Genomic DNA, 24,084 nt, shown 5'->3' with positions numbered 1-24,084 from the left:
GTGCATATTTATTAGAATTTACACCGGAGGCCCCTAGCAGTGGCATTTTTTCTGTCCGTGTGCATGAGCCCTTATTCATACACTCTGGAGGAGATTTACTAAAACTGGTGCACTCCGAATCTGGTGCAGCTGTGCATGGTGGCCAATCAGCTTCTAACGTCAGCTTGTTCAATTAAACTTTAGAAATAAAACCTGGAAGCTGATTGGTTTCTATGTTGCACCAGATTTTGCACTCTCCAGTTTTAGTAAATAACCCCCTCTGTGTTTACCTCTATCTGGATCATGGACACGGTTCAAGTTTGTCCCTTACTGACCATTGCATATTGACCAATATGTATTGACAAGGAAATTTGTAATGGTTTGAAGTGACCATACGAAAATAAGGGTTACATTTAGATCAGGGGCGGACTGACAACTTATGGGGCCTCCAGGCAATAGGGGATCATGGGGCCCCTGTGTCCTTGCCCACACTCAAAAAAGCCTATAAATAAGGTACCAGGGGCATCTCATGGGGCCCCCTACTGACCCCGGGCCCTCGGGCAGTGCCCGAGTGCTCGAATGGTCAGTCCGCCCCTGATTTACAGTGGGGCAAAAAAGTATTTAGTCAGCCACCAATTGTGCAAGTTCTCCCACTTAAAAAGATGAGAGAGGCCTGTAATTGGCATCATAGGTAGACCTCAACTATGAGAGACAAAATGAGAAAACAAATCCAGACAATCACATTGGCTGATTTGGAAAGAATTTATTTGCAAATTATGGTGGAAAATAAGTATTTGGTCACCTACAAACAAGCAAGATTTCTGGCTCTCACAGACCTGTACCTTCTTCTTTAAGAGGCTCCTCTGTCCTGCACTCATTACCTGTATCAATGGCAACTGTTTGAACTTGTTATCAGTATAAAAGACACCTGTCCACAACCTCAAACAGTCACACTCCAAACTCCACTATGGTGAAGACCAAAGAGCTGTCAAAGGACACCAGAAACAAAATTGTAGACCTGCACCAGGCTGGAAAGACTGAATCTGCAATAGGCAAGCAGCTTGGTGTGAACAAATCAACTGTGGAAGCAATAATTAGAAAATGGAAGACATACAAGACCACTGGTAATCTCCCTCGATCTGGGGCTCAACGCAAGATCTCACCCCGTGGGGTCAAAATGATCACAAGAACGGTGAGAACAAATCCCAAGACCACACAGGGGGACCTAGTGAATGACCTGCAGAGAGCTGGGACCAATGTAACAAAGGCTACCATCAGTAACACACTACGCTGCCAGGGACTCAGATCCTGCAGTGCCAGACGTGTCCCCCTGCTTAAGCCGGTACATGTCCGGGCCCATCTGAAGTTTGCTAGAGAGCATTTGGATGATCCAAAAGAGGATTGGGAGAATGTCATATAGTCAGATGAAACCAAAATAGAACTGTTTGGTAGAAACACAACTCATCGTGTTTGGAGGAGAGAGAATGCTGAGTTGCATCCAAAGAACACCATACCTACTGTGAAGCATGGTGGTGGCAACATCATGCTTTGGGGCTGTTTCTCCGCAAAGGGACCAGGACGACTGATCCATGTACAGGACAGAATAAATGTGGCCATGTATCGTGAGATTTTGAGTGCAAACCTCCTTCCATCAGCAAGGGCATTGAAGATGAAACGTGGCTGGGTCTTCCAACATGACAATGATCCCAAACATACCACCCGGGAAACGAAAGAGTGGCTTCGTAAGAATCATTTCAAGGTCCTGGAGTGGCCTAGCCAGTCTCCAGATCTCAACCCCATAGAAAACCTTTGGAGGGAGTTGAAAGTCTGTGTTGGCCTTCGACAGCCCCAAAACATCACTGCTCTAGAGGATATCTGCATGGAGGATGGGCCAACATACCAGCACCAGTGTGTGCCAACCTTGTGAAGACTTACAGGAAACATTTGACCTCTGTCATTGCCAACAAAGGATATATAACAAAGTATTGAGATGAACTTTTGATATTGACCAAATACTTATTTTCCACCATAATTTGCAAATAAATTCTTTCCAAATCAGCCAATGTGATTGTCTGGATTTTTTTTCTCATTTTATCTCTCATAGTTGAGGTCTACCTATGATGCCAATTACAGGCCTCTCTCATCTTTTTAAGTGGGAGAACTTGCACAGTTGGTGGCTGACTAAATACTTTTTTGCCCCACTGTAGATATTACTAGACAGAGTTATGTCTTTTTTCAGTCTAACTATGTACCGATACTGAAAGCTCATTTTCGATAAGACAAGGCCATGTTCACATAGATAAGGAGGTACATATGTCTACTCCTTTCTCATAGGCCTACCCCCTCTTCAGTCTATCATGAATTCTGCTGCCAGAATCATCTACTTTACCAACTGCTCAGTGTCTGCCATCCCTCTTCTAATCCCTCTACTGGCATCCGATTGCCCAGCAAATTAAATTCAAAATACTAACAACATACAAAGCTATTTACAACTCTGCTCCGAGCTACATCACCAATATTGTCTCCAAATATCACCTGAACCGTCCTCTCAGTTCCTGTCATGATCTCCTGCTTTGAAGCCACCTTGTTTCCTCCTCCCATGCTCGTCTCCAGGACTTCGCCAGAGCCTCTCCTATCCTCTGGAACTCTCTATCTCAATCTGTCCAGCTACCCCCTACTCTGGCTGCCTTTACGCGATCCCTGCAAACTCATCTCTTCAGGGAAGCCTATCACACCTCCAATTATTTATCCCTTCAATCAACAAATCCCCCACAGATATAACCCTTTGTACCACTTGCCCCACCCGATTAGATTGTAAACTCTTATGAGAAGGGCCCTCTTAATCTTCTAGTTTTTTATTGTATTGCAACTGTACTGTCTCCCTTTATATTGTAAAGCACTGTTGGCGCTATTTATTGTTAAAAAAAGGGCAGAAAGTGATATTTTGGGATAATTACAAATACTATCTATCAGTTCAACTTGTTTATTGTTCCAGAGACAATAGTGGACCTGCTGCTTTTGGGTAGCCATCAATGAAAATGTATGTAAACTCTAGCATTAAAGTGACACTAAACTCTCGTATATAAAACAATTTCTATAGTATGCATTCTTAACTCAAAAAATAACTTTCTATTGCTCTCAGCCTCCTCCAAATCTCAAAACTCCCTTTTTTCTGCTATGATCTGACTTCATATTAGAGGGTGGCAATGTTCGTTCAACATGGTCCCACTGTATGTAGAAATGTAGCCACCCCTTCTCTTCCCTCTGGAGATAGACTATGGACTATAGACTATGGGATTTGTAGTGCATAGAGCAGTGCACATGACTGCAACTAACTCTCACTATCATTCCAAAGAAGTGGAAGAAGGGGGAAAAGGAGAATTTTAGAAGCTTTGCCTCTGAACTCTTATCATTTAGTACTGTTCCCTGCTATCTCATTGGACTACAAAACACCTCCCGTTATAGAGAAGTGAGGGAGGTCATAACACAGTCCCTGTCTTACGGTGAAAACACTACTGCCCCCCTAGGACAGGCTGTTTGTTAATACGGTAGCAGGATTACCAGGTAAAACAAATGTGTGAAAAGGGAAAGCTATTGCAGCCACCACATATTAGAAAAGGTCAGATGCAATACTATCAATTTTTGTTTTTGGTTTAGATATACTTTTAGCCAGACTGGAACCCTAGCTGACTGCAGATGATTATTTCATCCAGCTGCAATTTGTTTTATCTGTATTATAGGTCTTTTATTGAATGAATTGTGAAACATCCTTTATACCTGCCTCAGTTATAGGCTGAATACTGACGTATTCACGCATGAGTATCATCTACACGCACCACAGTAATAGGTGCACCATAGGTAAAAGCGATTATTCTGTGAAATGATAGGACATCACACTAATAAGGCTCGTTCACACTGCCAAGACCTGACTCATAAGCTGCATTACTGCAGCACACTGCAATGCATTGTAGATGTGCGTAGCACAGCAAAGTCAATTGCACCCCAATGTACATCTCTAATGCACTGACGCGCACCTATGGTTAAGCACAATGTAACATATAAATCCATATGCCCTGTACATTGAACGTAGAAAAAACTGCAGGGCTGTATTATTTTTTCTGTGTGTTAAAGTGTGTTGATAGTCCATTTATCTTGGGCTTTCTAACACAAGGTGTATCAGTACACTGAAGCGGCCCATTGAATATGTGATTTTCTTTCCTTCCACTATGGGTGGAAGGAAAGAAAACTGTTCGGTTTCCACATTAACACAGTTAGTGTTGATGGAGGAATCCCTCCCACAGCTCTTTGGGAGCCTTCCTAGCTGGCAGAACACAATGAACACTGCTAGTGGCCATATCTGCTGGCAGTAATCACATGTTAAAAAAAACCAACAGCTGGTTGTACTCAAGTTGATCAATGGATCGACCTGGGCAGGGGCGGACTGACCATTTGGAAACTCGGGCACTGCCCGAGGGCCCGGGGTCAGTAGGGGGCCCCATGAGATGCCCCTGGTACCTTTTTTATAGGCTTTTTTGAGTTTGGGCAAGGACACAGGGGCCCCATGATCCCCTATTGCCCGGGGGCCCCCTGAGTTGTCAGTCTACCCCTGGACCTGGGTACAACCAGCCAGTCCATAGAAAGATTGAATCTTGGCTGGTCCTTGCTGAACCAGCCGAGATTCTATCCATCTATGGCTGGTTCAGGGGCAGACTTACCATTTGGAAACTTGGGCACTGCCCGAGGGCCAGGGGTCAGTAGGGGGCCCCATGAGATGCCCCTGGTACCTTTTTCATAGGCTTTTTTAAGTTTGGGCAAGAACACAGGGGCCCCATGATCCCCTATTGCCCAGGGGCTCCATGAGTTGTCAGTCCGCCCCTGGGCTGGTTTTAAGAGATGCAATGTGCTCCAATGTGTCGAGCCCTCAAACTACTGTCTGCAAAAATAAATTGGTAGAGGATTAACCGCCACTAAAGTAAGAAGGGGGTGTATTCTGTGAGATCTAACTGATACAAGTAGATCAGTGAGACAATATAGCAAAAGCCTTCTGCTGTCACACTGTCTAAACATTTAAGATGGCCACAGATGGATAACATCAAACAAAAATCCTTAGGAAAAATCTTAGGAACATTAATATTCTCAGAGCACGAAAGATTTGCTTTTAATTTTTGATTTTGGAATGAATGAAAACCACATACACTGTTAGAAATGTTTTCACTTGGGAAACATTTTCCATCCTGCTCCTTCGAATGATCTTGTTCTTAGGGTCACAAAACGAACATTGATTTGACCTCACTAATGATCAGAAAAACAAACAAACCTTAGAACAATCTTTTCCTAGGAATTTTCATTCAATATTCTACCCATCTATGGCCAGCTTTAGACCCACATAAGGGTATCCGTACACAGACAAGTAAACTAGAGCAGACCATACATTTTTTTTTTTCAACCAGTTGGTTAAACTAAAAAAGAAAATCACCTCATGTAGATGGGGAATCCTTCCCGCTGAGCCATTGTATTCTGATAGCGGGGAGCCTTCCCTGCCATCAGAATACACAGATCAGTGCTGCTGGCTACAGCCTGCACTACTGATCGATCAGGAAAAACCCAACAGGCTGGATTTACAGATGTTGATCAGTAGATCAACTTTTGTACAATCAGCCTGCCCATACACGGATCAACACTTGGCTGGTCACTGCTGAACTGGTCGAATTTCAATCCATGTGTTGCTGCCCTAAAGGTAATGTATTGTATCAGACAGATATTTCTCAAGACTGAATTGGCCTTTTGCTGTATTTATGGATTCACTATTTGAAAAAAAAGCTTTTGGAAATGTACAGCAATTTTTGTGTTTGTGGTCATTTTGGGGCGTGTTTAAACTTGTATTGAGGTATTGGAGTAGGTAGTTTAATAATAGACCACATAGATGAGTTCTTGCTGAAAAAAAAAATATTTTAAGTAACAGACAGCATGGATTCATGAAAGACAGAAGTTGTCAAACAAATCTGATTTCTTTTTATGAGGAGGTGAGCAAAACCTTGGACAGAGGGGTGGCAGTGGACATGGTATACTTGGACAGAGGGGTGGACGTGGTATACTTGGACAGAGGGGTGGCGGTGGATGTAATACACTTGGATAGAGGGGTGGCGGTGGATGTGGTATACTTGGACAGAGGGGTGGCGGTGGACGTGGTATACTTATATTTTGCAAAAGCGTTTGACACAGTTCCCCACACACGGCTAATGTGTAAGGTAAAGTCAACGGGCTTGGAAAAATCTGTATCTAAATGGATGGAAAACTGGCTAAAAGATCGTATTCAGAGAGTAGTGGTTAATGATTCATACTCTGAATGGTCTAGGGTTGTCAGTGGTGTACCCCAAGGTTCAGTGTTGGGACGGCGGCGTGACGTCACGGCGTGTGTGGGCTCCTCCCTGACGTCACGTCACGCTGCTGGATCAGGGAGGTCCGGCGGCCATTTTCTAACTCCAGCTGATCAGTGTATATTTATCAGTACTGCTTCAATTTATCTGCATATTACCTAGGATTTATCTACCTGATTTTATTCTGTACATGTAATACGTAATATATTTTAACCTTATTATTCACAATAAATATTATGGAATACTACACTATGGGAATCCATCTTCTTTGCTCTGTGCTGAACAATTAAATCCATCTAGGACACCAGGTGCACCACCAGGATTAGAGGAGGGAACCAGTGACCAGACCCCACTGCAGTCCACCTGTTCCAGGGCATCTGGGAGGGATTCATCTATTACCCAGAGTTACAGAGGAGAGGATCCTGCTCCAGGCTGTACCCTCAAGGGAACCCCTGCTCCTGGTTTATCTGATCTTTGCGCATTGCGCTTCCGGTGAGTGGGCAATCTTTCTATATCCACCTTGATCGCACGCCACCAGATTTCAAGATCTATATACACGGGGAGATATTTATATTGATCCATCGCTCACCAGTGGGATTAATCACTACCATCTGATTAGCTATTTTGGACACTATATTGCATATTGAATTTGAATTTATTTATGAACGGTTTATTATTTCTATATCATATTGGTGATTATTTGTTTAGCGCTGCACTACGTTTATGATTGGTTCATCTGAGAAAGTTTGTGGTTACTTTTTGGTGCATTGGCTGCTACAGTAAGCGCTCGCTTTACACTCTTGGTTCTGATCTAGATGAAACCATATTTAAATGGATGAATGTCATATATTTGCATCCTGCAAGGGCGGTGAGGGCCGATGAAACAGTTTCTGCATCTTTTTCCCTAATCAATGAAACTGGAAAAGGATGCCCTCTGTTCTCTCTCATTTTCTTTCTTACATTGGAGCTCTGCCTTAGAGACATTAGAAAAAACTTAAATAAAACATGACTGTGGTCATGAACACTCAAACATTAAGTAGTAGCTTATGCCAAAGACTTTTTATTTTTCATCACCCCCACCTAAACTAACTTTTCCCAACCTATTGTTGGACACTGAGAAATATGAAAGACTTTACTATTTAAAGAACAGTCTCCACAAATCAGAGGCACTAAACATTTAACTCCCACTAAGTGGACCATTGCATATCATATCCAATTTCACCCATTGATGAGCAAACAAACATTTCTTACTTTGGAACAAAAATTACCAATATAACAGATGGAATATTTGTGGCAAACCTTCCCCCGCACCAAAAAGGAACTGCAGCAATGGCATAGAGACACCTATACGTAGTCTGGAAGAAATGCCATCCTTAAATTGCATATCCTCCCCCTCCTACTTTGTTTCAGACTCTACGGACAGCTACCAGCCTCATTCCTCCATACACTCAGTCTGGAATTTACTCACTGCGTCTGGGTCAGCAATGAACCCAGATTAGCTTACAACGCATTAACACTGCCCAAGGTCTATGGAGACATAGGCTTCCCAGACCCAAATATATATTATCAGGCGACACATTTAGCCAGGACAGTAGAATGGGGCAGACACTTGCTCATAAAACAATGAATAACCTTGAAGCAAGGAACTAACGAAATCCCCTCTGATGACTACCATGGCTTGATTATAAGCACGCCAAACTACTCAAAACTCATCCCACTGTTGGCCCAATCATAGAAGGCCTTACTACTTCAGGTTGCATTACCCCTTTTGACGCAGGCCATTTTAGCAATGACTCTTACGATGGGTAATCCATCATTCCCTCTTGGCCTGTGTGATAAATATCTGACATCCCTCCCTAAAGCAAACAAATTCAGGCTCAAAGACTTTTTAATCTCTATGGGTGTCTAATAAATATCAGAAATTTGGGGGGATCCTCTTTGGTCGCCTGGGGACAATGCAACTGTCATACTTTTTACTGTCCTATACCAGTATGTATCTCTGAAATGATCGCTTCTGAGACATTTGGGTTGACTTTTTAAAGGCAAATAGCTGTTCACTTTGAAAGGGGAGTTGCAATTTGCCAGGGAATTTTCCCCAGAGCTTAGTGAATGATGTGAAGCTCTGACGTCCGTCATCCAATTATCCGGGCAAAAAGTAGGTTATTTTTTATTTCTTGCACGATTAGGTGTTCTTTGCAAAGCGAAACTGCACCACATTCACTAATCTCTGGTTTATATTTCCTTGCAAAGTGAGCAGCCTATTTGTTTTTAAGTAAATCAGCCCCTTTTTGTACAGGATCTAGTAGACACACACTTTCAAGGAGGTCCTTTACCCCTCAACAAATAGGAGACATTTGTGTTTTTCCTCATCATTCCACTATAGCTAGGAGATCTCCAGATTCTGGTTATAAGACACAACAGTACCAGGTTCCACCTGTTCTCCATATAATTTACCCACATATCAATCAGCTTTGTTGGTGTTGAAAAGGATCCGAGAGTATGCTATTACACATTACACTGCCAGAATCTGTAGTCTGACTACCCCTCCTTCTGTAGAAACAAGAACTACCCCCTCAGTAGACTTATGGTTTTCCAAAAATCAATTAAATAAAAGGTTTGGAGGATTTAAGAACATCATTAAAACATCAAGAGGAAAAATTCTGTAGGACATGGTACTACTTGACAGAATTCTCTCACTCGCAGGATCTGTGACATTGAGGGATTAGCCATAAATATGGAAATATTGAACTACTGGATCAAATCCAAAAAGTGAGGACACTAGAACAGCCTTGCCCCACTTTCCACCACCATACCCCCACCCCTGCCTTTCAGACCCAACCCATCCTTCCATATCACCCCCTCCTTTTTTCACTTCCTCTTTTATCTCTTGAATCCCTGCTATGTTTTGCCTGACATTCTCTACAGTTCCTTCCCATCCCTTCTTTTATGAAAAAAGCTGAGGATTCAACCCATATTATTTTTACAACACCTAACACGGACTACAAAACTGATGCTACTTTCCATATTTGCTGACAGGTTGGATTATATCCATCTCTATTGTTCATTTGTGCAGATTTTAGATTGTGTGAGCCACTTCAGTACATCCCTTGTTCCTATAAATGAAGAATTTAATAAAGCAGTGGTATAACCATGGTAAGACCAAACTTCTGCTGTATAAAATGTCTCCCTAATATCATTCGTTGCCACAATCTAGCATACATTACTATGTTAAACCAAATACAAGTTTGTTCATATAAAAATATATGATTGTGATTTTATTAAAATACCAGAAAAATACTGCAGATTTCTGTTTTTGGCATTTGTATGAGCTTGCAAATACTATTCTGCATTGTGTAAAGTCAGACATATGGCAAAACAGTAGCATGTATAAGATGTCCCTGTTCTATGAATCTCTGCTTGTTATTTTTTAACAGTCCGTTGGCTTTTTACTCATTTTTACAACAGTAAAAGTGTTCAAAAAAATTGAATGGCAAATTCTATCTCATAATAAAGTGCAGATTATTGGAATTCCTCCTTTAATTTAGTCATTCAGTAAATTAAGTGGCCTGTTAATAACTTCATTATATGGTGTCCACAAGCACCTATTGTTTAGTGAAAATGTAATGAAGAGGGTAGGAAGACTGTCACCATTCAGCCCAAACCGTTTGGAAACAATGACGACAGAAGGGGTGCAGGGTCAGTGTATGAATTGGATTTGCATTTGGGGGTTTCCTAGTGTCAATCAGTAAATGCCAGCCCGGGGCAATCTTTTCTGCGTGTGTGAGCTGAGAAAGGGCATGGTGTACATTTTTACGAACACCACCACTTGCAAAGTATCAAATGCATTCCTACATGACAAAATCGCACACACCCATCCACTGCAATATACAAATCCCTGCTTATCACACAGAAAAAGGTCTGCAAGTATATAAATAGCCCTGTGACGGTCACACAGCCAGGGATCTCACTTCCAAGCCCAACGGTTAGCAATAACACAGATCCACATGTTTAAAACTTTCTCTAAAGACCTTCCAATTGTTTAGAATGAGCTCTTTGCAGACTTGACTTAATAAGGCAAGTTGCCAGATCTGCTTTTGCACTGTTCTTTCCATGAAAGACATAAGACCGGGCTGAACAAGGAAACACAATGACACATGGAAGATCTGCACACAGAGATCTGTTCATCTGGAGAACACAAGAAGAAGATCCCACCCGGACAGACAGACAGGGATGCTACACTCTACATACATCATAGTCACATCTCCAAATTCTTGCGTGCTGTGTTCTCATTTTGTCCATGAAAATACGAAATTCTCTATTCCTTATCATTTTGGGGGACAAGTTTATTGCAAGAACAGTAAAACCACTTCTGTCTAGGGGTGAGCGACTTTTTTGGGGCAAAATTGATTTTGCTGCATAATTACCAAAACGTAAACTCTCTGCTTTGCTCATTTGGGTGTAATTAAGGTAGTTTAGTTGATTTCCTTTATTGTTTTTTTTTTATGTGTGCTTATTTCTTTTTTTACATATTTGATCATTATATGAACGGATCTATTAGATGGATCTATGATGGAATTATTACAGGCATTTCGAAAGAATGGTAGTCTGAACTGATAGCTCTGGGGGAAGGCAAACAGAAAGGTGAATCAGCTTTTTGCAGTTCTTGTCTACATGAAACGTGAGAAAGGAATGGGCAGCATCAAAAGTTAGTTTGTTGTGCTTTATGCAATTGTGCTGACAAGGAGCATCCTGGTAGCAGGAGAGATCAGAGTGAAAGAAAGTCACTCTCCAATCACAGGGTGGGGACAGGAAAGTGACCAAGCGTCATTGCTTATCTGCATAAGGAAAAAGTCATGTCACCCGCCTGGCTGTACTGTTTGGCAGTTTGGTTCACAGGGCTGAAAAGACAGAAATACAAATCCTTTGGCATGTAACATTGGGGGTCATTGACTAAAACTGGAGAGTGCAAAATCTGGTGCAATCCTACACAGAAACCAATCCAGGTTTTATTGCTTAACTGAACAAGCTGACGTTAAGCCGGCCATACATGGGTTGAATTCCAAAAGAATTTTCTTTCGAAAATCTTTTCTAAAAATTTTCGTTCGAATTTCGCACCATTAGTGGGTCATAGAAACGACCGATGTTCGTGTGACCATCGAATTTGAGTGATCGGGCATGTTGGAAATTTTCTGAAAAATGAATGAATTTCAAATCAATGATGGGAGAATCGTGCTGGAAATATAAACGAAAAAGAAATGAGCATGAGCTGTGACCTGGATAGAAAAGAAAATTCTTGGCTATGAAAATTCTTTTCTGTAGCAACATGAGGGAAAATTGGAGGCTTGGTTGGTTGAATTTCAAAATCAATGGTGGCACCATCAGATTACAAAACGCACTACATTTCCAATTTTCTAAAGAAAATTTGTTTTGAATTCGACCCATGTTTGGCCAGCATTAGAAACTGATTGGCTACATGCACAGCTGTACCAGATTCTGAGTGCACCAATTTTAGTAAATCTCCCCATTGTCTCCATGTATTCTATGTCATTTATCTGTTTATTTCTTTGAATTAAAGAAGCCTTTCTCAAATGTTATACCCCAGAGGAACCCTTGCAATCATTTTCAGGTTTTAGGGAAACCCCTGCTAAGATTAGTCTTTTGGTGGGTATTGGGAAAATGCCCCTTACATTGGTGGTGGTCAGTGGGAAGAACGTTTCCTCTACAGTGGTGGTCAGAATGTCAGCCTTCAAGTCATGGATCTGGCTCTGCCAAGTGGTATTGGTCCTGAAACTATACAGGCGCCATCACATGGGTGGTCAGTTAACCATAGCTTAAGCAAGCCCTAGTCACCCCTGGAGGAAGCCTGGTTGAGAATGGCTGGGGTAAAATGACACTAAACTCTGCATTAAAAAAGATTCTATTTCTATATGTATTTTTAACTCAAATAGTACTTTTTTGCCCTCAGCTTCCTCTTTAAATTCCTTTTTTGCTGCTGTAATCTGACTTCCAGTTAGAGGGTGGCTATGTTCCTACTCCATGGTCCCTCTGTATGTAGGAAGGTAGCCACCCTCTCTTGCTTGCGCCTAATGTAGACTATGGACTATGGGATGTGTAATGTGCATATAGAAGTACACATGACCCCAACTAATGTGCACTGCTTGTTCCAAACAACCAAAAGTAAGGGGGAAAAGAAAGGTTCAGGAGCTCACAGAGGATGTTACATAAATGCAGAAAAACACAGAAACGATTTATTGAGAAATGGATTACAGGGCTGTTAAATAGTGGATGTTTACACATTATGTTTGGAGGATATTGTTTTTGAGAAAATGATGGTAGGTATTTGCTCTGCTGAAAAAAATAAAAGAAAGCTTCAATCTTTGTGTGATAGTATCTCATTTATATAACAAGAAAATATTACAAATGAAAACAAAACCCAGCAAAACTCTCCTCTACACTGCGCTCAAAGCAAAGACATGACAAGAAAACACCTCTCTTGATGTTCTCAGCAGAACAAACCCTCCTGAAGTCACATTCCTCCATTATCTATAATACACATCTGTATATGGTCTCCTTATCAGTGTTACTTTCTTCCACACTGTTCTTTCCAAAACAAAATATTCAGCTGATGAGATTATTGCGGTCCTGTTGGCCTGGCATAGGTACAAGTCCAGGAGAGTTGAATTGGGCTCTTTAAATCCTCAGAAGCCATTTACATCCCACTGCAACCATCAAACCAGCAAAACACATCTTCATGTCGCCTTTCCCATTGACGCCAAAATGGGAACATTCGCTGAAATCTCCTGATTTACCAAAATTTAGAGGAAATGAAAATCCTTGAAAATCCTACTCGTAATCACCATTAAATGACAGCATTCACATCTTCTCCATGAAACATAACAACATGCATCCACACAGGCACACTCATTAGGCATTTATACAGAATATTCTGCTTGCTGATCAGGACTGCATATACTCAGCCATTAGTGGTGTGTCCCGGTGTACTTGTCACATGTCCTGTACAGAAAGGTGACATGACCAGTAGAAGGAGTCCCCCCATTACCTGTCCAGCCCAGCAGACCCCCGGAGATCAGCAGCAGGAGATGCATGGTCCAGCCTCAGCACACAGCACCCTGCAGAGGATGAACAACACTGACAGTACAGGCAAGGGTGACGTCACGGGAGGGGCGGGGAGGGGGTGTGGACAGAGCATGGGAGTTCAGATGCTGCTATTGGTCAGTTCCATCCGCTGAAGGATGACAGATGGGAAGGGTCCGCGTGCTGGGCAGAAGTGTGAATGACAGAACGGGACAGATCGGTGTATAGGGCACACACCGGGCTCCGTACACCGACCACAGCGCACACCGGGCTCCGTACACCGATCACAGCGCACACACCGGGCTCCGTACACCGGTCACAGCGCACACCGGGCTCCGTACACCGGTCACAGCGCACACAAAGGGCTCCGTACACCGATCACAGCGCACACACCGGGCTCCGTACACCGGTCACAGCGCACACCGGGCTCCGTACACCGGTCACAGCGCACACCGGGCTCCGTACACCGGTCACAGCGCACACCGGGCTCCGTACACCGGTCACAGCGCACACACAGGGCTCCGTACACCGGTCACAGCGCACACACAGGGCTCCGTACACCGGTCACAGCGCACACCGGGCTCCGTACACCGGTCACAGCGCACACACCGGGCTCCGTACACCGGTCACAGCGCACACCGGGCTCCGTACACCGGTCACAGCGCACACCGGGCTCCGTACACCGATCACAGGGCTCCGTACACCGGTCACAGTGCACACCGGGCTCCGTACACTGATCACAACGCTCACAGCGGGCTCCGTACACAGATCTGTGTACAGGACACACTCCAGGCTCTATACAGATCACACGGCAGGGCTGTGACTGGTGTTTTAATGAAAGCCTGTCAGGGGGCTGACTGTGAGCAAAAAATAGAGGTCCAGGAATAACATCTACAATTCTCATTTACTCCACCATAAATTCGTGTCTGAGTTGCTGTTGTTCCCAGCTGCTTCCACCTTGTTATAACACAGGTGACCGTGGAATATTTAGTAGCAAGGAAATGTCACGGACGGACCTATGACGGTACCACACATGAATTTACTGAGCTCTGGAAAGCGACCAATTCTTTCACAAATGTTTGTAGAAGCAATCTGCATGCCTAGGTGATGATTTTATACATCTGTGGTTATGGAGGGGATTGGTACACCTTTTGTCATGGTAGTACAGCAGCACTACCCCTTTACAACAGGGTCCCCTGAGTTACAGCTTACATCAGAGTCCCCCTTTCATTATGGTCCCCTACTTACGTCATGGACCCCAGAGTCACCCAAATCAGGGTCAACAGCGTTCCCACTTTCATAAGGGTCCCCATAGTTCTCCCTCTTACTGCAGAGTCCCCCCCTTACATCAGGATTACCAGATTTCCACCTCCTTAAATCAGGGTCCCCAGAGTCACCCCCTCACATCAGGGTCCCCAGAGCTCCCCCTTAGATCAGGGTCCCCAGAGATCCCCTTAGATCATGGCCCCCAGGGCTCCCCCTTAGATCATGGTTCCCAGAGATCCCTCCCCCATAGATCAGGGTCCCAAGAGTTCCCCCTTAGATGGTGGTCCCCAGAGCTCCCACTTAGATGAGGGTCCCCAGATGTTTCCCTTATTTCTGGGTCTCCAGAGCTACCCTTTGGATCAGGATCACCAGAGATCCCCCTTAGATCAGGGTCCCCAGAGATTTCCTTTACAACAGGGCCCCAGAGCTCCCCTTTAGGTCAGGGTCCCCAGAGATCCCCCTTAGATCAGGGTCTCCAGAGATTTCCCTTATTTCCGGGTCTCCAGAGTACCCCTTAGATCAATGTCCCCAGAGATTCCCCTTAGATAAGAGTCCCCTGAGCTTCCCCTTAGGTCAGGGTCCCCAGAGATCCCCCTCAGTCCAGGGTCTTCAGAGTCCCCCTTTAGATCAGGGTCCCCAGATAGTCCCTTTAGATCAGGGTCCCCAGAGATCCTCCTTAGATTTAAGTCCCCAGAGATCCCCCTTAGATCAGGGTCCCCAGAGATTCCTCTTAGATCAGGGTCTCCAGAACTCCCTCTTACATCAGGGTCCCTAGAGATCCTCCTTAGTTCAGGGTCTTTAGAGTTCCCCTTTAGATCAGGGTCCCCAGATCTCCCCCTTATATCATGGTCCCCAGAGCACCCCCTTAGATAATGGCCCCCAGGACTTCACCTTAGATCACGGTGCTCAGAGCTCCCCTTTAGATCAGGGTCCCAGAGATCCCCCTTAGATCAGAGTCCCCAGAGATTCCCCTTAGAAAAGAGTCCCCAGAGATCCCCCTTAGATCAGGGTCCCCAGAGATTTCCCTTATTTCTGGGCCTCCAGTGCTCCCCTATGGATCAGGATCCCCAGAGACCCCCCCTAGATCAGGGTCCCCAGAGATTCCCCTTAGATAAGAGTCCCCAAAGATCCCCCTTAGATCAGGGTCCCCAGAGCTCTCCGTTACAACAGGGCCCCAGAGCCTCCCCTTAGGTCAGGGTCCCCAGAGATCCCCCTTAGTTCAGGGCCTTCAGAGTTCCCCTTTAGATCATGGTTCCTAGAGATCCCCTTAGATCAGGGTCCCCAGAGATCTGCTCCCCCTTAGATCAGGGACCCAGAGCTTCCCCTTAGGTCAGGGTCCCCAGAGATCCCCCTCAGTCCAGAGTCTTCAGAATCCCCCTTTAGATCAGGGTCCCCAGACATTCCCTTTAGATCAGGGTCCCCAGAGATCCTCCTTAGATATACTGTAAGTCCCCAGAGATCTCCCTTAGATCAGGGTCTCCAGGGATTCCTCTTAGATCTGGGTCTCCAGAGCTCCCTCTTACATCAGGGTCCCCAGAGATCCCCGTTAGGTCAGAGTTCCCAGTTATCCCCCTTATATCAGGGTCCCCAGAGCACCCCTTTAGATCATGGACCCCAGGGCTTCACCTTAGATCAGGGTCCCTAGAGCTCCCAATATACTGAATGGGGAAAGAACAAAGAGAGGGCGCACAGGCCTAGTGCATTACCATAAAAAATGTTTAATAAAAAATAAAGTAGGTGTTGTACTCACAAACGACAATATAGTCAAGGCACATCATAAAGAACAGCTGGGTCAACACCTCAGTGGCTCTGAGGAAGAGGAAAGTCCTCGAAACGCGTCAGCCTTTTGGATGTCTAAACTCCCTATTGCGGACTGTTACTCAGCGCGGTGTTGACCCAGCTGTTCTTTATGATGTGCCTTGACTATATTGTCGTTTGTGAGTACAACACATACTTTATTTTTTATTAAACATTTTTTATGGTAATGCACTAGGCCTGTGTGCCCTCTCTTTGTTCTTTCCCCATTCAGTATATTTGGATTCCCCCGGTCCATTTGAGGGCAGCAAGGTGTGCATGTTCCAGGACATTCTTAATGTGGTTGTAGCCTGCATGGAGTCCATCCCCAAGCGCAGGAGCATTTGTGTTTGCTGGTTCTTTGTTCCCTAGAGCTCCCCCCCTAGTTTAGGGTCCACACTGCTCCCCCTTAGATCAGGGTCCACAGTGCTCCCCTTTAGATCTGGGTCCCCAGAGATCCCCCTAAGAGCAGGGTCCCTAGTGATCCCCATAGATCATGGTTCTCAGAGATTCTACTTACCTCATGATCCATTTCTTCTCAGTGCAGCTACAGGACATACACAAGGAAGCTGGGGCACCGGGACTGTGCAGATTCGGAGGGGGAAGTTCCACTTTCCTCTTAGTCTGAAGGCCAGGGTCTGGGGATGGGGCAAGCACCTGAATGGTTGCTGTGACACCGGTGGTCCTAGCAACCAACCACTACTGCTGACGGGGGTGGATGTGATCAACCGTCATACTTTCATTGACAACTGCGCTGTTGCTGAGGATCACAACTGCAGCAACAGGGACATTGAATGGCCATTTGTAAATGAATGCTCCTAATCTACGCTGTTGGTAGTAGGGGCAGAGTCCAAGCATGTGACAGCGGTGATATGGTGGAGCAGTGCATTGTGCAGCTTGTAATTTGGCACTCTCCTTCAGCCTCATAAGACTGCGCCCAGGGCAAGTGTCCCTCTTTCCCCTGCCTTGTCCTGGCCTTGCACGTGACAAAACACTCAGCAAATGTGCAAAAATGCTCGGTAAACAAAAGTCCCAAGGTCTGCTGCTGAAAAAAAGTACAGGAGCTACTTTGGCATGTTTGTCTAAACCAGCGCATGTGGCCCTCAGAGCCCTCTGATGTGGCCCTTGACCTCAAACCGAATGCAGGAGTTTTGATGCTGTTTCAGAAAAAGCACCACGCGCAAGATATAATAGAAGTCTATGGCAAAGCTCAGATAATCCACAGAGGGGGCTCAGGACAGTAAGGGCTCATTTACATTTGTGGTTTGGGGGGGCGGTAAAACCCAATATTTGATATGTGTTTTTACCACACCCTTTACCCCAACTACTAGTGTAGTGTCAGGGATCACAATGGTGACCCTGCCCCATGCTTCTGGGGGCCCGTGCGGCCTCCCTGTCACATTCTGTTTTACACTTGGACAGGAGGGGTGGCGGGGGTGGCATATACAGGAGCCGGTCCTCTCCATTTTCCTCCTGCAACCGCTGAAAGCTGGCTTCCCCTCCTATCCCTCCCAACAGCATTCAGCAGTTGCAGGAGAAAAATGTTCATTATGCTATTCAAAAGGGTGAGCACCCCTGGTCTACACTGATGCACACAGGTGTGAATGGGGCCTTAGTGGAAGAGGATACTGTTACTTTGCTGTGAAGGTCCACTTTAGGCAGTAAAGCTTGGCCTCTTCCATGCCCTGCCAGCATTGGTCACCTCCCAGCCTGTGATTGGAGAGTGACTGAGCAGCAGAAGCTCATCCCGATCTCTCCTCTTATCAGCATGTTTCTTGTCACCACATTTGCAAATAAGACCTTTGGTTTGCTAAGCGGAAAGGTAGAAAATAAAAAATAATTTTCTTAGATTTTTCTCAAACCCACTTTTAGTAGGTTATGAGTAGGTAATTAGTGTAAAATATACAATACTTTGCAGCTACTTGGGTGCTTGATTGATGTTTCTGATTACAATATTGGTAACAGGGTAGATGTAATCATATTAATCATATACAAAAATAAACATTGCACTAATACATGGTCATCTCCAACCACCAGGTGTAGACAGGCTATCATAGGAGAACTGGAAAAAAAGACGCTGTGGAAAATGCTCTCAGACAAGCACCTTAGTGGAGGTGCATCTTTATTGGGTGAGATAAAGTAGCAAGTATAATAAAATTAACCAGCCTGAAGTGGACAGTGTGATTCCAATGGACGGCCCGTCCGCTCTGAGGGGAGCTGAGATCAAAGAATGCTCCTGTCGGCTTCAAATCACGTGGTGTCAGCGTACCAGCGTCCTGGGTGGTGTCACCATGGCAAACGAAGGCAGTGTCCGGCGTTGGCTTCAGCTGGGAGCATATGTGGGGTTACCAAGACGACATATTTCGCGCAGTTGCGCTTTGTCAAGACTTGACAAAGCGCAACTGCGCGAAACATGTCGTCTTGGTAACCCCACATATGCTCCCAGCTGAAGCCAACGCCGGACACTGCCTTCGTTTGCCATGGTGACACCACCCAGGACGCTGGTACGCTGACACCACGTGATTTGAAGCCGACAGGAGCATTCTTTGATCTCAGCTCCCCTCAGAGCGGACGGGCCGTCCATTGGAATCACACTGTCCACTTCAGGCTGGTTAATTTTATTATACTTGCTACTTTATCTCACCCAATAAAGATGCACCTCCACTAAGGTGCTTGTCTGAGAGCATTTTCCACAGCGCCTTTTTTTCCAGTTCTCTTCATCATGCATATGATTAACAAGGCAGCAGTGGTGAGCTCATGATTAACTGTTCACATGTTTCCACCTGGAGTGGCCTCTTTGCGCTCATTTGTATGAGGCTATCATAGGAGCAGCTTAATTTTGTGTGCCAAGACCTACTACACCAATGTCCAGATATCCATAATACCATACAATGGTTCTAGGTCTACAGATACTGCTTAAGGCTTAGTGCACACTTACAGGTGTGACCAAGCGCAGGTACGATTCTGCATTTTTATGTGCGTTCCCATGCATCGCAAGTAGGGCAGCACACTTCATTCCTTTCATTGGGCTGCCCTACATGTGATAAATGTGGAAAAAAAGTCCCTGACTCTATTACAAAAATGCACCACACTGAACCATATGGTGCTGCGGCAGCATGTGGTTGGATGCACACAAAAATGTGAGTATTTGCAAATGCATGGCAGTTAATGGCCATTAACAATTATTGGCACTGCCTCACGTTTGCTAAAGTGCAGCACACTTTTATTTGGTGTCAGGAAAGTGTGCAACGTTGTGTGCATTCTTGATGCGTAAACCTCTGAACCTAGCCTAAGTAGCCAGTCCACTCAGACGTGATATTTTAATTATAAGTAGAGCATGATGAGGCCAGTCAGTCCCTAGGTTGTTATATGTTTTAGATTAGTCATTGTCTGCTAGGGTTCCTCCAGGGGTGGCTAGGGGTTCCTTGGGCTGTGGCTAACTGACCTCCCATCTCATGTTGCTTACATAGTTCCAGGTCCAATGCCACTTGGCAGAGCCACCAGCATGGCTGCACTTGTGTCATTCTGGCCACCCCTGTTAGTGGAGCATTCTTCCTGTTTACCACCAACCAATGTAAAGGGCATTTTCCCAATAACCCAGATGAACTCATTTTATTAGGGGTTCCTTGAGATCTGAACCTAGCCTAAATGGCCAGTCCACTCAAACAAGATATTTTAATTATAGGTACAGCGTGATGAGGCCAGTCAGTCCCTAACTTGCTATCTGTCTTAGATCAGTCATTCTCATTCAGAGTTCCTCCAGGGGTGGCCAGGGGTTCCTTGAGCTGTAGCTAACTGATCTCCTATCTGATGGTGCCTGCATAGCTCCAGGTCCAGCGCCTCTCGGCAAAGCCATCAGCATGGCTGCGCTGGTGTCATTCTGGCCATCCCTGTTAGCGGGGCATTCTTCCCGTTTACCACCACCAATGTAAGGGGCATTTTCCCAATAATTCAGATGGACTAATTTTATTAGGGGTTACTTGAGACCTGAAAAATATTTTAAAGGTTCCCCTGGGGTAAAATGGTTGAGGAAGTCTTAGATAGTCCAACACTGAGATCTATGTGCAATAATGCCTGATTCTCCACTCTTTCTTTTGGGAGTTTTAGTGCTCCCATCCATCTTGCTTCTTTCTTGTCATTCTTCATAATATAAAATAAATCTGTCAGAGAGTGTGGGAACCCCTCATAGTGGCTACAGATGGTGTGCAGACCCAGGAACCCAGGAAAATGCAGAAAATTCACAATACCATCAACAGCACTTAGAAATATAAAAAACTGTTAGATAGTTCAACTCTTTAGCATTTCAGATGGAGTGATAATTTATGTGTTCCTCTCCTGCTTCATTGGATCACATGCCACTGTTCTTTTCTCTCCTTCAATCACACAATCCTTTTTAGGACATTTTTACAACTATTGATGGTCATGATGAGACATTTCTAGAAATGAGGTCACAGCACAACCCTTTGTGTTCAGAAATAATGTTTAAATGACTTTAGGAAACTGCATTGTAGTCTGTCCACACTTACTTTGAAAGGAAATGTTTTGTCAGATTAAGAAAAAAGACCTTTCCTTTCCTTCAGGAAAAGCAGTATTTTAGGAATGTTCTTCAAAGACCTAAAGACAGAAATGCTAATGAAACCAATTTCTTTTAAATAGTTTATGGTTAAAGAAGGTTCAGTGATATCCCAATCATTTATCAATATGGCATTAGTATTTGTCTCAAAGGCTCTGCAACTTCTGCAAGAGCATTGTGTGTTTGTCACTAATTAAATCAAACACCAGCTAAACAACTCAGTACAACATTAAATGAAATAAATGTGGAAGATTAGCAGGTTCTATAGCCGAAGTCTCAAATGACTATGCAGTTGTGCTCAAACGTTTGCATACCTTTGGAGAATTGGTAATAGTATGTACCATTTTTAAAGAAAACATGAGTGAGAAGGCAAAACACATTTCTTTTATTTCTTATGGGATTCATATTCAACTGTAGGTCATAACAGAATGGCCTAATCATAAAACAAAACATGGCAACAAGTAAATAAATGAAATTACCTCTGTTCAAAAGTCTGCATACTGTTAGTTCTTAATACTGTGTATTGCTCCCTTCCATCAATGACAGCATGCAGTCTTTTGTAGTAGTTGTCTAAGAGGCCCCAAATTCTTACAGGTGGTATAGCTGTCCATTTCTCTTGGCAAAATGTCTCCTGGTCATGCAAAGTTCTTGATCGTCTTGCATGAACCGCACATTTGAGATCTCCCCAGAGTGGCTTGATGATATTAAGGTCAGTAGACTGTGATGGCCACTCAAGAATCTTCACCTTTTTCTGATGTAACCAATAGAGGGTCAACTTGGCCTTGTGCTTAGGGTCTTTGTCATGCTGGAAGTCCAAGAGTTTCCCATGCGCAGCGTTCGAGCAGAAAAATGCAAATTGTCTACCAGTGTTTTCTGATAACATGCTGTATTCATCTTGTCATCAGTTTTCACAAGATTCCCTAAGTCTTTAGAGCTCACATACCCCCAAAACATCAGTGAGCCACCACCATGCTTCACAGTACAGTTGGTATTTTTGTTGCTGTTGACCCCTCTATAAACATAGCGCTTATGGTTGTGACCATACAGCTCTATTTTGGTCTTGTCACTCCAGATTACAGTGTGCGAGAAGCTGTGAGGCATGTCAAGGTGTTGTCAGGCATATTGTAACTGGGTGGCATTGGTGCAGTAAAGGTTTGTTTCTGCTAACTCGACAATGTAGCTAAGTTTGTTCAAGTATCATTGTAATGTGCTTCATGAAACAACCACACATCTTTTTCCAGAGCCCCCTGTATTTCTCTTGAGGTTACCTGTAGGTTTTTCTTTGTATCCCAATTATTCTGGCAGTTTGGATGCAATCTTTCTTTGTCTACCTGACATCAGCTTGGTATCAAGAGAACCTTGAATTTTCCACTTCTTAATAAGTACTTGAACAGTACTGACTGGCATATTCAAGGTTTTGTATATTTTTTCATATCCTTTTCCATCTTTATAAAGTTCCATTACTTTGTTATGCAGGTCTTTTGACAGTTCTTTGCTGCTCCCCATGGCTCACATCTTACCTGTTCAGTGCATCCATGTGAGAGCTAACAAACTCATTGACTATTTAAACACACTTATTGCAATTTAAAAAGCCACAGATGTGGGAAACTTTTGATCAGGGCCATTTGGGCAATATATATATATATATATATATATATATATATATATATATATATATATATAGTGTATATATATATATATATATATATATAATTATATATATATATATATATAGTACCGCAAACCGGTTTTACATGCCCACGGATACAATAACACCAAGTTATTGCAGGACTCTTCTCTTTGTTATATAAGTTTAGAGAAAGGATAAAATCATTAAATACCCCTCTTACTAGCAACACTAAACTGATACTTCACCCCTGCCAACCTAATCAAGGGAGGAAGGGGAAGAAGTATATTGGGACTTTAAATGTGCCTTAAAAAGGACATACACTATATTGCCAAAAGTATTGGGACATCCCTCCAAATTATTGGATTCAGGTGTTCCAATCCCCTCCATGGCCACAGGTGTATAAAATCAAGCACCTAGGCGTGCAGACTGCTTCTACAAACATTTGTGAAAGAATGGGTCACTCTCAGGAACTCAGTGAATTCAAGCGTGGTACCGTGATAGGTTGTCACCTGTGCAATAAGTCCATCCGTGAAATTTCCTTGCTACTAAATATTCCACGGTCAACTGTTAGTGGTATTATAACAAAGTGGAAGCAACTGGGAACAGAGGCAAAGCATGCCACCACTGGACTCTAGAGCATTAGAGATGTGTTCTCTGGAGTGATGAATCACGCTTCTCTGTCTGGCAATCTGATGACCGTGTCTGGGTTTGGCAGTTGCCAGAATGGTACTTGCCTGACTGCATTGTGCCAAGTGTAACATTTGGTGGAAGGGGGATTATGGTGTGGGGTTGTTTTTCAGGGGTTGTTCTTGGCCCCTTAGTTCCAGTGAATGGAACTCTTAAGGCGTCAGCATACCAAGACATTTTAAACAATTTCAAACTCCCAATTTTGTGGGAACAGTTTGGGGATGGCCCCTTCTTGTTCCAACATGACTGAGCACCAGTACACAAAGCAAGGTCCATAAAGACATGGATGAGCAAGTTTGGGGTGGAGGAACTTGACTGGCCTGCAGAGTCCTGACCTCAACCCAATAGAACACCTGTGGGATGAATTAGAGTGGAGACTGTGAGCCAGGCCTTCTTGTCCGATGTGCCTGACCTCACAAATGCACTTCTGGAAGAATGGTCAAACATTACCATAGACACACTCCTAAACCTTGTGGACAGCATTCTCAAAAGAGTTGAAGCTGTTATAGCTGCAAAGGGTGGGCCAACTCAATATTGAACCCTACAGACTAAGACTGGGATGCCATTAAAGTTCATGTGTGTGTAAAGGCAGGTGTCCCAATACTTTTGGCAATATAGTGTATACAGTGGCTGACTGACCATTTGGAAACTTGGGCACTGCCCGAGGGCCCGGGGTCAGTAGG

The 24,084-nt window shown here is 44.1% G+C and overlaps 1 protein-coding gene across 4 annotated transcripts in view; it reads right to left on the bottom strand.

Moving 5' to 3' along the window:
* The window catches only part of MCAM (melanoma cell adhesion molecule), a 140,013-nt gene extending 126,479 nt beyond the window's left edge, over positions 1 to 13,534 (bottom strand). For all 4 annotated transcript variants that reach the window (XM_089678569.1, XM_089678571.1, XM_089678570.1 and 1 more), the window contains exon 1: positions 13,417 to 13,534. In XM_089678569.1, the coding sequence (XP_089534695.1) occupies positions 13,417 to 13,462 (46 nt within the window). In that variant the 5' untranslated portion in view covers positions 13,463 to 13,534. The remainder of the gene's footprint in view (positions 1 to 13,416) is intronic.
* Between the last annotated feature and the right edge of the window lie 10,550 nt (positions 13,535 to 24,084).

Source organism: Staurois parvus, unplaced genomic scaffold (assembly GCF_062004578.1).
Source record: "Staurois parvus isolate SC_StPar_1 unplaced genomic scaffold, SC_StPar_1.0 ptg000207l, whole genome shotgun sequence".
NCBI lineage: Eukaryota > Metazoa > Chordata > Amphibia > Anura > Ranidae > Staurois > Staurois parvus.
Note: the sequence above shows the minus strand (reverse complement) of the source record. Positions and strands in the feature narration are given on the sequence as shown.